We start from the raw sequence: 15,871 nt of genomic DNA on the forward strand, positions 1-15,871 counted from the left end.
AAAAAACAAGCCCACTCCAAAGTCTGAAACACTCTATCTTTTACCTTGGTACAAATACAATTTTTGAATATCCTTTAAGAACTTTTTAGGGTTCTCCTTTTGAAAATAGAATTTTTCCCCCCTAACTCTCTGGCCCACTTCTGAGATCACACCCATTTCTCAACTTCTAGAACATTTGTTGTCTATACCATGCCTATATACTTCATCATAGACTAGGTTGGATTGTGAATTTTCATCTGACACAGGTGTGCCTTGTCTCCAAAACTAGACTGCAAGCTCCATGAGGGGAGGGCCTGGGTCTGACACTTCCGGAGACACACCATAGTACCTTACAGGAATGTAAAGAAATGTTAGTCAACATTTGGTTGATTTTCATTAATGAGGGTACAAGAAGTAGCATATCCATGTAGTTTACGTGATTATGTTGTTAATAAATAATTTATTCTGATTTATAAAGTGATAAGAAATACTAAATAATGTTATGTGCTTATCACATAAGAATGTCATAATACTTTCACAGTTACTATGTAGTACCCTAGGTGTAAAATGTGTTTGATAAAGTTTTATATGGTACTGTCTAACTTTAGCAAAGGTGTCTGCATCTACTGTCTCTTACTTATAAAGTGGTAGGTGGATGTGAATGTGAATTTGTTATTTATGTTACTCTGTGAGTCAACTAAAGGCTGTAAAAACAACCAGTACTTTAGGTAGTATTGTCCAAGAGGGAGTACATAAAGGTTAGCTGAAAAATCTAAGTGGCAAGAGCTAATGAAACTTATGAGAGAATAGCTCAAGGTTCCACCTGTATCTGGTCTGGGATGTCTACAATATGGGGAAAATCACATCTGCCTTACTCACCTCTGAGGGATATGAGTTAGCTGTAAGAATCCTTTGAAAAGTTAGTATCTCACAAATGTAAAATACCAAAATAACTTCTGGAGTATTCTACCAAAATTTAGGTTGCATGAAGGCAGGGACTTGGTTCTGTTTTATTCTCTACTATAGCCCCAGAGCCTAGACTAGTCCTTCACAAATATAAGACACTCAACAAATATTTGTTGAATAATTAAATTCATAAATTCAAGGTGTTTCCATCTTCCTGTTACTAGAGCCTCATGGGGCCACTTGATATGGTTTGGCTGTGTCCCCCCCCAAATCTCATCTTGAATTGTAGTTCCCATAATCCCCATGTGTCTTGGGAGGGACCCAATGGGAGGTAACTGAATCATGGGGGTGGTTACCCCCATGCTGCTGTTCTCATGATAGTGAGTTCTCATGAGATCTGACAGTTTTATAATGGACTTTTCCCGCTTTTGCTCATACTTCTCCTTCCTGCCACCATATGAAGAAGGATGTATTTGCTTTCCCTTCTGCCATGATTGTAAATTTCCTGAGGTCTCCCCAGCCCTGCAGAATTGTGAGTCAATTCAACCTCTCTCCTTTATAAATTACCCAGTCTTGAGTCTGTCCTTATAACATCATGAGAATGAACTAATACGCCACAAAACAGGGCAAATGGGGGACCATGATCAGGAATTTAGGTTCTAAAAAGAAAGGAGATGAGAGGGGAGGGGAGGGGAGGGGAGGAGAGGAGAGGGGAAAGGGAGGGGAGGGGAAGGGAGAGGAGGAGAGGGCAAGGGGAAGAGGAAGGCAGAGAGAGGGGGGAGGGGAAGGGGGAGGGAGAGGAAAGGGGAAGGGGTTGGGGAGGGGAGGGGTAGGCAGAGAGGGAGGGGAGAGGAGGGGAAGGGAAGGCGGAAGCGAGGAGAGGGGAGGGGAAGGCAGGGAAGGGAAAGGAAAGGATAAGAAAGGACAGGAAAGGACAGGACAGGACAGAAAAGGAAACGAAAGGAAAGGAAAGGAAAGGAAAGGAAAGGAAAGGAAAGGAAATGACAGGACAGGAAAGGAAAGGAAAGGAAAGGAAGGGAAAGGAAGGGAAAAAGGAAAGGAAAGAATCAAATAAAACAGATAGATACCTATTCTGAGGGGAACAGCAGATTAAGAAAACAGGCAATTCATGACCTACTCACCTACTCTTGGGCATCTCTTGAACTAGATAACCTTGTAATCAATGCTAAATATGCTACACTCAGCAGCTGATGCTTCAGAGCTCAGACCACATAGCATTAATGATCCCTGAAGGATTAAGGAAACATTTCTAGGCACAATGGTTATCACTCTGTTAAATGGAGGATGCTGGCCATGAAAAAACAGTCACCATTACAAAAGAGAGATCAATGGTCTTGGATCAGGAAAGAATTGAGGAAATACACATTTTCTCTTACTGAATATTATTTCTCTATCATTATCTTTTTCCAACCTTCATTAATAATGATCACAAACAAATGAAGGATCTCTTCTGCCAAAAAGTGTTTTAAAAGGAAAAGATACCCTCTATGCCTCTAAATTTTCCTCTGAAAGAAGAGTCGATATATAAAATAGATAGTCTCAGAAGGAAAAAAAAATTATATTGTGGCAGTAATCATTTTATGGTTATAATAGATTCATCTTCTATTGAGTGTGGAGAAAATAAAATTATATAAACATTGTTTCTGCATACTTAATGCCTAAAAACCTACTACCTGGTATTTGCATTAGTAATAATATACACTCTCATCTGCAGCATTTTGCAGCTTATATAGATATTCCTGATCATTCTCCTAGACCACCTTCCAGAATTGAGACAGTTCACATGAAAGGCTAAGTGTTCTGCTGAAATGTAAAACTGGCTGTTCCTGCTGCGAGAGTGCAAGGCCAAGTCAGTGACAATAGACCCTAACATGCAGGAAGCTACTTAATTCTTCAGGGAGGCTCCCACTTCTAGCATTGGGCTATTCCTTACTGTTAGCCCATTGTCTGCTTATGTTCAGAGAGGGGTGACCAAAATCATTGACAAGGGGGCTTTGATATACAGAAACTGTGATTTCACTAACAACAACAACAACAATAACAAATAACACAGAATATTTCCATGTGGTTGGCTATATATACCTCTAGAGCAGATTCTTTTTGGTGGAGATTTGAATGAAAATTTTTCCAATCTTCTTTTGCAGCTGCAACTTTGGCCTGGATCCCTTTCGCTTTGTCTTTGGTCAGCAGGGTACTCAGAAGTTCCCCTTTAGACAGCATCATGTTTAGCTTGTGCTGTCCATTTTCACTTTCTGACAAAAACTCCTACAAAAGAAAATATAGAATTAGCCATAATAAAAATATTGTGTGTTGTTTCTATTTTTTCTTTTTTTTTTTTTTTTGAGATGGAGTCTTGCTCTGTCACTCAGGCTGGAGTGCAGTAGCGCGATCTCGGCTCACTGCAGTCTCCATCTTCTGGGTTAAAGCAGTTCTCCTGCCTCAGCCTCCCAAGTAGCTGGGACTACAGGTGTGTGCTGCCACACCCAGATAATTTTTTTGTATTTTTAGTAGAGACGGGGTTTCACCATGTTGGCCAGGACGGTCTTGATCTCCTGACCTCGTGATCTGCCCACCTTGGCATCCCAAAGTGCTGGGATTACAGGCATGAGCCACCACACCCACCTTCTATTATTTCTTAATAAAGTCAAAGCAAAGGAAATAAGCTCTTTTTACTGTATACGTTAAATGACCCAGGTCATCCTTTAATAGTCAAGTTGCAAACTACTTTATTTACCAATCTAAATTCTGACTTGTCTCAAAAAGGTGGTGAGTGATCTCATAAAATATTAAAAATTTGATAAAAATAATCAGGAGAAGAAATGAAGACCAAGGGAAGATAAGAGTTTTAAAATAAAATAAACTCTGGCTAAGACTCATTTACAAAACAAATGTCTTGTAGTTCCACATAGTTTGTGGAGCTGGATTATGATTTTGGCTCTGAGGATCCTAGCTGCCAAAGTAAAAGAGTAAACACAACCAGGGACAAGACTCGCAGAGCCCACTGGATAAAAACACACAATCTGCTCAGCAGAAGCACAATTCTCCCTAGGAAAAGACAGGAGATGAATTTCCGTGGGGAATCTTATTCAAATAAATGTTATTAAATGGAGCAGATTACATTATTAGTAGCAGCTTATATAAAAAAATAACAAGAGAGTGTTTCATAGGGTTGTCCTTATGAGGACAAGTCAATGACCTAGTGCCAAAGTGTAGTTTAATAAAGTGTAGCTACGGTATCTACTTTTCCTTTCATGTGGCTAGATCTCAAAGAATAGTCTTCCTCTAGAAAAATGGGTAGATTCTGTATTCTACAGTCGATTCTCAATATTTTCAAGTGCTAAAGAAGAAGAAATTGAAAGCACAAGCTCAAAGTTATTTATTCTGGCAAGAAACAGAAGCATAGATATTTTGTCGTAGATTTTGATTAAAGAAACTTTGCCAGGACATTTGTCTTAATGGATGGCCATCCCTGTCCATGGAGGCATGCTGTGGTGGGAGGGTCAGAGAAAAGGCCAAAGGCTATCCTCTAAAACAGTACTAGCCATGCCGGTGGCTCATGCCTGTAATCCCAGCACTTTGGGAGGCCGAGGTGGGCACATCAGTTGAGCCCAGGACTTCGAGACCAGCCTGAGCCACATGGTGAAACCCCGTCTCTACTAAAAATACAAAAGTTAGCTGGGCATGTTGATGCATGTCTGTAATCCCAGATACTCAGGAGGCTGAGGCAGGAGGATTGCTTGAACGTGGGAGGCAGAGGTTGCAGTGAACCAAGATAGGGCCACTGGACTCCAGCCTGGGTGACAGAGTAAACACTTTTCTCAAAAAAAAAAAAAAAAAAATAAATAAATAAATAAAAAGAAAAGAAAAATAGCACTGTGTTTCTCCAATATAGAAAAATAGGTGATTCAGTTTCTGCAGTTCTACCCACTGCCCTGAAGCAAAACGGGAAGAATTTTACATTTTATTTTTTTTATATTTTATTTTTTTATTTTATTTATTTTATTTTATTTTATTTTATTTTATTTTATTTTATTTTATTTTATTTTATTTTTTGAGACAGAGTCTTGCTCTATAGCCCAGGCTGGAGTGCAGTGGTGCAATCTTGGCTCACTGCAATCTCTGCCTCCTGGGTTCAGGCAATTCTCCTGTCTCAGCCTCCCAGGTAGATAGGATTACGGGTGCCTGCCACCACGCTTGGCTAATTTTTGTATTTTATTAGTAGAGACAGGGTTTCTCCATGTTGGCCAGGCTGGTCTCGAACTCCTGATCTTAAGTGATCCACCCACTGTGGCCTCCTAAAGTGCTGGGATTATAGGTGTGAGCCGCCGCACCTGGCTTGGAAGAATTTTAAATGGAGCAAATTTTCACAGGCAGAGTTGTCCTGTTATATTAAGTTATTAACCAAGAATTTAAAAAGGTGAACTACATATGAACAATACTGTTTCAGAGTCTGCTCCTGCTAGAGACACTTCAAGCACGAGTGCTTACACACAGTGTTCTACATACCTGTGCCCTCTGAAAGAAACTCAAATTTCATAACCAATCACTCAGAACTGCTGCTATGTCAAATGAGCGGACATACAGGTACGAAAGGCAATTTCAGTAACTGTGCTTAAAAAGTGCTGCTATTGAATGAAGGTGGTATGTGAATTAGCACCATGAAGTTACAGTTAGGTTAAAAAAAAAAAGACTAGAAAAATAAACCCAAATGAACAAACATAAAATACAACCGCAGCTCTGGCTATCTTAACACACCAGCTCTGTGACCTCACTGACGCTTTTACCCTATTGTACACTGACAGTAGCAAATTTACATACCTGAAATGGTGGTTGTGAAAATTAAATGAGAAAATCCACTTAGAGTGCTCAGGAACAATGCTTGTCACATAGAAAAAACGTTTTATTATTTCCTGGATCACCATTAATATATAAAAATAGTGTGCATTTATATAAATGAACTGGTTCCTCTTCATATACAGAAGCAATTGTTTTAAGTGGGGATTTATTTGAAATTTGAATTTCTTACGCAAAACTTTTATATGTGATGCCCTTCTGAAAAGATCTAGAGAAGCGGTCCCCAACCTTTTTGGCACCAGGGAGTGGTTTCAGGGAAGACAATTTTTCCACAGACGGGGTGGGGCAGGGGGGATGGTTTCGGGATGAAACTATTCCACCTCAGATCATCAGGCATTAGTTAGATTCTTAGAAGGAGCACACAGCCTAGTTCCTCTGTGTGCACAGTTCACAATGGGGTTCAGGCTCCTATGAGAATCTGATGCTATCGCTGATCTGACAGGAGGCGGAGCTCAGGCAGTAACGCTCATTGGCCTGCTGCTCACCTCCTGCTGTGCGGCCTGGTTCCTAACAGGCCAGGGACCTGCACCAGTCCGCGGCCCAGGAGTTGGGGACCCTTGATTTAGAGGTTAACTTTAGTTCACATCAGCACTGCTACTAGAATTAATTGATAACACCCTTACCTGTATTTTCTGAAGACTAGTTGAAACTTCACTTATATTTTGAGGTATATCAAAACACTTGGCGGTAGTGATTTTTGCATTAACCAACCACTGCTGGAAATCCCTGAAGGCCTTTCGAAATCTTTGCTGTAAAATCTGTTCTTTATTCTGGCAGCCCTTGGATGCTTGCAAACAAAGACTGAAAAGGTGACGCAAAAATTTAATGGCAGGAAAAAGCGATAAAGTTGATGAAAATCATGTTTGATAGAATCACCAGTTCTTAGAATGTGCACTTACCTCACTTAGTAATATATTTAATGCTGAACTAATATTATTTTGAAATTACACCTTAAAATAAACTTCTAGCTTCTAATTTGTATAAAAATATCTTGAACACCAATAAGGTTCATGCTCACCAATTATACTCTTTAATCAAGCCAGAAACTTTTCCACTGTAGGTACTCAGGTCTCTGGAAAATCGACAAAGTTCATTCAGCTGAGACTTGAGATCCTCTGTTCTAGGCTCTGCTTTTTGCAAAGCATCCAGTATCTCCTGTTCAGAAATAATGAGACAAAGAAGTGAGCACTTACATTGGGTGATCTCCATATCTTCACACTATTCACGCATCAATCATATTATAAATTATTAGTGAGAGAAGAACCAACATGGTAGATTCAATGAAGAAATGAAGCCTATTTTCAGGATTCCTCTGACAAATAATAGCACCTGGCTCATTTGTCCCTTTTTTCTTGCCATGGATAGACACTCTAGCATCAAATACTGCAAAGTAGTTAAGTGATTAAGTGGTGAAATGACTTAAAAATAAGACAAGAAAAAGAAAAGAGAAAATAGCCTACATTGTCTATAAATAGTTGGACTAGGCCATCAGGAGATATGTATATTGTTTAAAGGTGAAAACAAATTATTTTAAAGAAAAGCAAGACTTATTTTGGATTAAATATATATATTAAGGGCCGGGTGTGGTGGCTCACGCCTGTAATTCCAGCACTTTGGGAGGCCGAGGAGGGTGAATCACCTGAGGTCAGGAGTTTGAGACCAGCCTGACCAACATGGTGAACCCCATCTCTACTGAAAATACAAAAATTAGCCAGTCGTGGTGGCGGGCACCTGTAATCCCAGCTACTTGGGAGGCTGAGGCAGGAGAATCCCTAGAACCTGGGAGGTGGAGGTTGCAGTGAGCCGAGATCGTGCCATTGCACTCCAGCCTGGGGGACAGAACGAAACTCCGTCTTAAAAAAAAAAAAATATATATATATATATCTCCAAAATTGAATCCTGTTTCAATTGATTTTATGTAGTATATACAGTTAACTTTTACATTAAAAATTTCTTATAATCCATGAGTCTGGTTTAAAGAGTAATTCATTTATTTCATAGTTTCATTCATAAAGTCATCAAATATTTGCTAAATGTCTACTGTGTGCCAAGCATTTTGCTGGATTCTGGGACCCAAGTCCCCCCACGAATAAAGGTAAGATTCTTGTTCTTGAAGAGCTCACAATTTAATAGATGAGGGAGACACATGAATACCTACATTACTGTGTACACTCAATCCAAAATAAAGCCTTAGGTCTTGAAAAGTAGACCTCTGAAATCAAGGCCATGGTCAATTGAGTTACACAAGGTGCTTTGCACTCAGAGTGTTCCTCTCATAGGATTGTCACAAGGAGCAAATGAAATCATGAATGTCAGATACTTAGCACAGTTCCTAGCACACTAAGTGTCTAATTCATAAAATCAGAAGGAGAATGACTCCCAAATATGTAAACACTGTGTGGATAACAGTAGCACTGAAGCAAAAAAACAAAATAAATTAAGGAGGAGGGGCAAAAAGATGAGTAACTACTCAAATAGCTGTTGCTGTGACCATTATTGTCTGATATTTGTCAAGAGATGGCCCAGATTTGTAGAGAAACCACATCCCTCAACAAACCAGCCCTGTGCTTCATTCCTCGTCCTGGTAAATGGCACCACTGTCCCCTGCTGATGTCAATCAGAAGATTAAGCATCATCCGGGCCTCTCCCTTTGTGTCCTTTCTCACTCTATGCAAGAGATATCCAGGCTAGCTTATTCTGTGTCTTAGCTCCTTTCATCATTCCCCTCTTTGCCTCTGCACGTTGACTTTCACAGACCCACTTACATATTCATTATTTCTTTTGGGGGTGGCACTACATCCTCCTAATCTGATTCCTCCTCTCTAGGTTCCTCTCTTGTGTTTTCTGATTCTTCAATGATCCTGCATCTTGATGCTGTTCCTCTACCTCACCTGTCAGGTCACATTTTAATTATACCTCAAGACTCAGCTCAAATAACAGCTCCTTTAAGTACCCCCTGCCCTCCTTCCCACCTCTTCGGGTTTCTCATCTGAGGATACACAGGACCTTGCAGACATTCATCACAAGGAGTATCCACATTGGCTTCATGCTTGTGTATCTCCCCACCTAGGCTGTGATTATGAGAGCAGGAATGACGTTCTCTTGGTTTGTCAATTCTTTATTTAACTCAGTGTCTGGGCTGGAGGAGTCTAAGACATTTTTATTTACAAAAATTCATCAACAACTAAACAATTTCTCTCTGAAATTCCAAACACTAAACTAGGACCAACTATTTTACACCATATGGAACCTTTTACTTAAGACAGAACATTGTAAGAACTAAAGAAAGTTAGCATTCAACAAAAACATAAAAATACTGGAGATTCAAGTCAGTTACTTATGAATGGGATGACATTAAAAGTGAAAAGTTTTTGACCAAAATGTTACATTTAAAACATTTCTATAACTTCATCCTAAAGTATGTCAGTAGAGTCATTATATAAATATCAGCTTATATATTTCTGATTCTGTTAAGTTCTAGAATGCATTTTTCCACCTTATACAGCTTAAGAAAATTATTTCCAATGCTAATATCCCAATGGATATTAAGATAAATGAGTTTTGCAAACATAGTAAATAGAATTCTTTTTATAATATTATATTATATAGTTTATAGATCATCTGTTTTTATCTTTTAAAGAATTTCTTGAGTATTGTCATCTAATTGCACAAAATAAATACTTTAATTCTTATTGTGATCATCAACAATGACAAGTCCTCCCTAAAAGCAAAACAATGCCCTAAGAACCCTAGTATATTTACTATTTTGTTAACATTTTCTTATATATTCATTGTGATAGAAATATCTCCACTTTTAGATAAAATGCCATTATTAGAAATAAAAGAAAACATGAATATTGAGAAGCAATGTAGCATTGTCATCGAAAGCATTGACCCTGGAGTCAAATCTGGAAGCAGACATACACAGAGGGCTGTCACATTTGCACTGTTTAATACAACTGAAAACCCATATTTACTACTGCATTCTCATGTGTATTTTTATAGGCCTCAACCATTATTTTTACTAATAATATCAATGTAAAAAATAATGACAACAGAATAGTAATGTAATCTAGGCACAGCCAAATCTTTCCTTTTTAAAAATTTCACTCATATTACTGGAATAGAAAGAAAGGGAAAGAAAAAGGAACCAAAACAGTGTAACTGATTTTTTCATATTATACCATGTAGAGCAATTATCAACTTCTTTGTCCCTGTGTGACAGAACTGATTTCTATGCTTTATTCTGGTACATAAATCTAAAGGACAGGAAATGGAACAGAATAACAAAAACAAACCCCCAAACCTAGAAACATTATAAATAAAGCAGCATAAAGAGGTAGAAAGCTTTATTTTATGGCATGCTGCATTTGTTTCAAATACTTGATTTAAAACCAGACACTGCTGGAAATACTACATGACTTTCTTACTGGCAGGAGCTATTTTGAAATGATTGTAATATAAATAGGAGCAGAGAAGTTTACTAAACTTCCTTTTAAGGACATCCATGAATCAGGGCATTATAAAACTGGAAATATTGAAAAGGCTTTCAAAGATACTGTTTAACAGTGAAAGAAAGGAAGAAGAGGTTACACTCTTGCTCATTCTTCGGTCTCCCTCGTAGGATTCCCTTTCTCACATTCTAAAGAAGCTGCCATTAGCTTCAAAAAAAAAAAAAAAGTCTCGGGAAGGTGACCAGGGAGTGTGACGTAGAGTTCTGTTAACAGGCTAATTCAAGAACAGCTGTCAAAAGCACACAGAGGAGAGCTAATTGGGGCGATAACTATTTGCTGTGCTGTAGGAGATTACCAAGTGAGTCTTTTAAGGCTATAAATTCAATCATTTAGTGTATGAAATAGTTAACTGGCAAGAAAACAGCTATGACTCTCTGTCTATTTATGCCCCTGCCCACAGGCCATTTTTCAGACTGAATGGCTGAATACAGTATTACAAACTCTTACACCATAGGAATGAAAGTAAAATGTCTCCACTAACAACAAATGTTTCCTACCACAAATAATAACCCAAATCTTTATTTTTACAAAAGTTTGATATATAAGAAAAGGAAACAAATCAGACTTTGCTTATTTAATGAGATAAATACTTCTTCCAAGTGTGCATGTTGCGTGTTTTTAGTTAGCAAGATTTTTTTTTTAAGGAATGATGAAAGTCAAAACATTTTTTAAAGCATAACCACCAATAGAAAACAGGAAGCCAACTTACTTGTCCTTTGTGCCAGCATTCCACTATCTCCTCATCCGTGTTCTTGCCTTCCAGGAGGGTTAACTGCTGAGCCCAGGTTTTCAGAAGGGCACTGAACTCTTCCAGGGCCTGCTCCAGTTGAGCCACTTGGCCTGAGAATTCCTGCTCCGAAAGGGCCATCTGGCTGACCAGGTTCTCCAAACAGCTCTGCGTTTGGAATACACTGTCTTCCCACTGCTTCCAGTCGGCACGCAGGGCCTGCATCTCCGTGTGCATGAGCTCACACCCACTGGCAGTTGTGTTCTGTTTCACTTCGGGAGCCAGCGACTCCACTCTGCTGAGACGGCTTGCACCAATCTCTCTGGAATCTATCAGCTCCTGTAATGGAATATCACCATGGTAACTGAAGAGCCTGTGAGTCACTTGGACTGCAAGTTTTCAACTGTGTACACAGGGGGACCCTGTCCTGCTAGGAAGTTTTAACAAGTGTGCCACAAGGACCCAGAATCAATTCATCTGTCCACTCTTAAATTATAATAGCGGGAGTTGTCATCACCAGCGCCTAAGGCTTATGGCAAAAAAATCCCGAGAATCCTCAATATCCTGAAACAGACTAAACAGAGACCCTGAAATCAGGCATTATTTGCACACGTGAAAATGTTTAGTGACTCTGGTGGATTGCTCCTGTAAATGATTAAACCCATATTTCCCTAAAAGTGGATGCTCAAGTAAATAAAGATTGTGGCAGAACTGTGTTCTGCTCATGGTCTCTATCCTCAATTCATCTTCTTCAACAGGGTGGTGGCTTGAATCACACTTCCATTCTACTAGGAATCAAGCAGACTCATCACAGCAAAAGAATGAGCCCTACTCGATTCCAAATACTTCAATACTAAGTAAACATTTTTGTAGCATATAAAATGAATAATTCATTCATAGACTGACTTACTCAAAAGTTTAAAGTAACCTCTAGACTGAGTACATTTATTTGTATTTTTTTACCTTAAAAAAGTCACTAGAAATTTAACAGTTTAGCTATAGCCAAGTTAACAATTTAGCTTGATCTTAAAGCACATAAATACTCTAAAGGAAAACAAGATAAAATTAAATCACATTGTTAAATTGATATAATTGCAGCATTTCTGAGAATAGATTCTCTTACTAAAATTTTTCTTGGTGAAATAATCATCCGATGTTTATATATTTACATATCTATTGCTAAAGGCAGGATTTTGTTAATATTATTACAAAATTATGACTTTACTACTGGATTAAATAGAAATAAAAGATAATCAGGCACAAAAATGTTCAAGAAGAAAATCAATGACCAATTAGCAAGTAAAGAAACATTGGAATGTTAAGTATGAAGCATGGTTAATAAATTATGTTAAGCATAAAGTATGTCTTAACTAGTCTATATAATATAGTTTGCGTCTCATTAAATTAACTTGAAATAAATATATCTGTTCATAATTATATACAATAGAGCCATATTTTAATATAGATCATTTGAAAGTATTTAGTATTCAGTTGTGCAGTAGTCTAAATTACAATGACATGAAAACCCTTACACACAGCATGATATGCATATTCAACCTTCTCAGCAGCAGGATTCTAAAAACCATCACTGTTTATTAGTGTGTATAGTAGTTATTTGATGAAGAAAAAAATATAACTTTTTAACCAGTGCTATGTCTAACTAATAGACCTTAATACTTGTAATTATTTTGCCTTTGTGAGCAATTTCAAATTTGAAGTTTCCCAAAATACTCTCTTATGCTTTATCCCAATTTTCCTTAGCATGAAAATGGAACACTTCAATATTTGCAATCAGAAATCTAGTCATTCAGAATTTGAATAAGGACACCATCATTGTCAAGAGTTTTGAAATGGCTTTTGCATATATTTTCTTATCTTGTATTTACATTTTTAAACATATGATATACACATACACACGTATGTACATTCCCGCCCTCATACCCATATACATTTTGCTTTAGAGTTGCCTTTTCTCAGTAATTATTCCTGTGGATGTGATAGGTATGGTGTTGAAGGACAGATGAGGTGCTTTATATATTTCCTCCAAGGTTTTTGAAACCACTCACACACTAACCTACATTCAGGCTGGACCTGAACTTCTGAGAGGCAGTTTCTGATAGTCTTCACTTTCTCCATCCCAATTTCTTTCTGCCAATTCCTTCTCCTATATTCCTTGTCTTTATGGAAGCACTTTATAAAGACTTTCTCAACAAAAAAGAGTATTTGTCAACCCAGGAAGCAGCCTTTGTGAAAGAATTATCTTACTTTCTCTTATTTATTAACTTTTTGAAACATTAGTCCATTTCTGCTATCTCCTCTTCCTCACTTGCCATTTACTCCTAAATCCATGTAACCTGGTTTCTCACCTTCCCTTGCTGTGCAAATGTTTCTCAGACTGGTTGCCCAACAGCCTCACTGTCAAACCTAGTTGGGATTCTTTAGTATTCCTCCTAATGGCAGCCTCCTGCTGTACCTGTGATGGCGACCACCTTCTCTACTTAGAGCCTCAGTGGCATCACACCCTCCTACTCTTCCCCTTCTTGTTTTTCCCCTCCTTTTTCTCTTTACCTTTCAAATCATTTTCTCCTATGGCTCATTAAATATTGGTAGTACCCAGCTTTTGGTCCTGTGCCCATTGTTCTATTTGCTCTATACATAGGTCTTGGTTTTATCTGTTTTAGTGGCTTTAACAATAAATTAGACACTAATCACTTTCAACTCCATGTCTTCTATCCATCTTCTTAACCTGAAATTCAGGCTTGAATATGCAACTGCCCCCAAGACATTACTACTACCTGGCAGTTCAAACTGGATCTGATCATCAGTGAACAGCTCATGTCTTCACCTCTATCACCAGGCTCCTCCGCATGCAATTATTTTCCTCAGGTGGTAATAGTCCTGTGGATTCTAGGCAAAGACTTGACCACCATCCTTGACTCTTCCCACCTTGTCATGCTATAGCCCATTAATCACTCATTTACCAAATCCACTGGATTTTCTTATTGGGTGTGTTCTATGTGCCAGGCATGATGCTACAGGTTTTATGTGTATGATCTAATTTGGTTGTCAAAACAACTTTATCAGACAGGTACTATTTTCATGTATGCATTTTTTAACCAATTGAGAGGTGGAGGCTTGAGGACATCAGGTAACTTGCTGACAGACATGGCTAGAAAGCCAATAGAAGGAGGATGTGGCATTGGGTTTCTTTGATTCCAGAGCCTGAATTCTAATAGTACAGTAAGCTCTCATTACATTTCTTGTATTATTTTATAAAGACCAGTTTGTGGATCACTGTTCCTCACTAGACTGCAAGTTCCTTAGGGAATGCACAGTCCTGGCTGAATAAATGGATAGATGGGTAGATGGATAGATGGAAGGATGGATGAATAAATCAGAATATTACTAAGAAATGTATCAAAGAAGAATTTTAAAGAATAACACACAAAAAAAGGACTTAAAAAGTGGTTTTATGTTATTATCTCAATTAAAACATACATAGTCATAAGATTTAAATAAGATAATACTGTTAAAGCACTTAGAAGCAGATCTTCAGGGACCGGGCAACCATGGCTCATGCCTGTAATTCCAGCACTTTGAGAGGCCAAGGCAGGCTGATCACCTGAGGTCAGGAGTTTGAGATCAGCCTGGCCAACATGGTGAAACCCCGTCTCTACCAAAATAAATACAAAAGTTAGCCAGACGTGGTGGTCAGCACCTGTAATCGCAGCTACTCGGGAGGCTGAGGCAGGGAGAATCGCTTGAACCCAGGAGGCAGAGGTTGCAGTGAGCCGAGATCGTGCCACTGCACTCCAGCCTGGGTGACAGAGCAAGACTCCATTTCAAAAAAAAAAATAGATCTGCAAAATGTGGTTACAATTGTAACCATCAGCTATAATTTTTATGACTTTTGTGTTCTGATCTTGGAATCAAAACACAATCTGAGTTTTAAATTCCTGACCACAATTACACTATTTATTCCTAACATTTCCTCCTCTAAAACTAAACCACTGAGGATTTCATTGCTGCTTCATTTTAATGTTAAAATCCATTTTCCATGGGGGAAAATGATTACAATTTAATATTTAAGCAACTAGAAATTTACTAAAAGATACCAGAGTCTGCAACTCCCCCAGAAAGGTAAATTTCTGTTTTAGAAATTGTCGTTATGCAGAGTAAATGAGATGATAATTTTAAGGTCCTTTGAAGTACTCCCTTCTATTATGTTGTTGGATGTCGTCTAGAAAAGCAGAACAAAACATCCAGAATGACATTTTCAGGTTATTGTTAGAATACATTTAACTAAGTTACTATAAAAACTTTTCTTCTATGGTGCTAAACAATAGTATCTGGTTTTGTCAGCCCACCAAGTTAGCCATTTCCTAGCCTGTCATATTACGGCAATAAGCACATTTGCATACAGAAATGTAAAGACAATGTTACATTGTGCTCATAAGTGTAAAGTCTTTTGAATTCTTCTCATGACTCTTGTTTATGTTTAGAATCAATGAGGCATCAAATAGAAAACAGGAAGGAAACATTTTAAATAACAGAATCTTATCCACAAAATCTTTATCAAAAGTATGTTGTACTCAAGAAGGAATGAAGCAATGTAGATATAGCGTCTGTTCATTTCCTGACCTTAATTTTTGATAACTTTTTCTGGGTGGCTGATGAATCTCCAGACATATCTGACCACCGGTGAAGTTCTTCCTTTGCTGAATGGAGCCAATCTGTGAACTCGTGGACCGCATCTAAATACATTAGATGATCTTTCACAATCTCTTCCACTTTCCTCATTTTTTCCTAGTAAACAAAGAAAAGACTACCTTAACAGTGATCCTTTTGAGAACATGAACTCAGGTAAGAC

The 15,871-nt window shown here is 38.2% G+C and overlaps 1 protein-coding gene across 23 annotated transcripts in view; it reads right to left on the reverse strand.

Moving 5' to 3' along the window:
- SYNE1 (spectrin repeat containing nuclear envelope protein 1) overlaps window positions 1-15,871 on the reverse strand; it is a 522,579-nt gene that overhangs the window by 251,755 nt on the left and 254,953 nt on the right. For all 23 annotated transcript variants that reach the window (XM_055390873.2, XM_019029254.4, XM_055390870.2 and 20 more), the window contains 5 exons: window positions 15,643-15,807; window positions 10,984-11,340; window positions 6,779-6,915; window positions 6,384-6,561; window positions 2,989-3,171 (listed from right to left, as the gene is read on the reverse strand). In XM_055390873.2, the coding sequence (XP_055246848.1) occupies window positions 2,989-3,171; window positions 6,384-6,561; window positions 6,779-6,915; window positions 10,984-11,340; window positions 15,643-15,807 (1,020 nt within the window). The remainder of the gene's footprint in view (window positions 1-2,988; window positions 3,172-6,383; window positions 6,562-6,778; window positions 6,916-10,983; window positions 11,341-15,642; window positions 15,808-15,871) is intronic.

Source organism: Gorilla gorilla, chromosome 5 (genome assembly GCF_029281585.2).
Source record: "Gorilla gorilla gorilla isolate KB3781 chromosome 5, NHGRI_mGorGor1-v2.1_pri, whole genome shotgun sequence".
Lineage (NCBI taxonomy): Eukaryota > Metazoa > Chordata > Mammalia > Primates > Hominidae > Gorilla > Gorilla gorilla.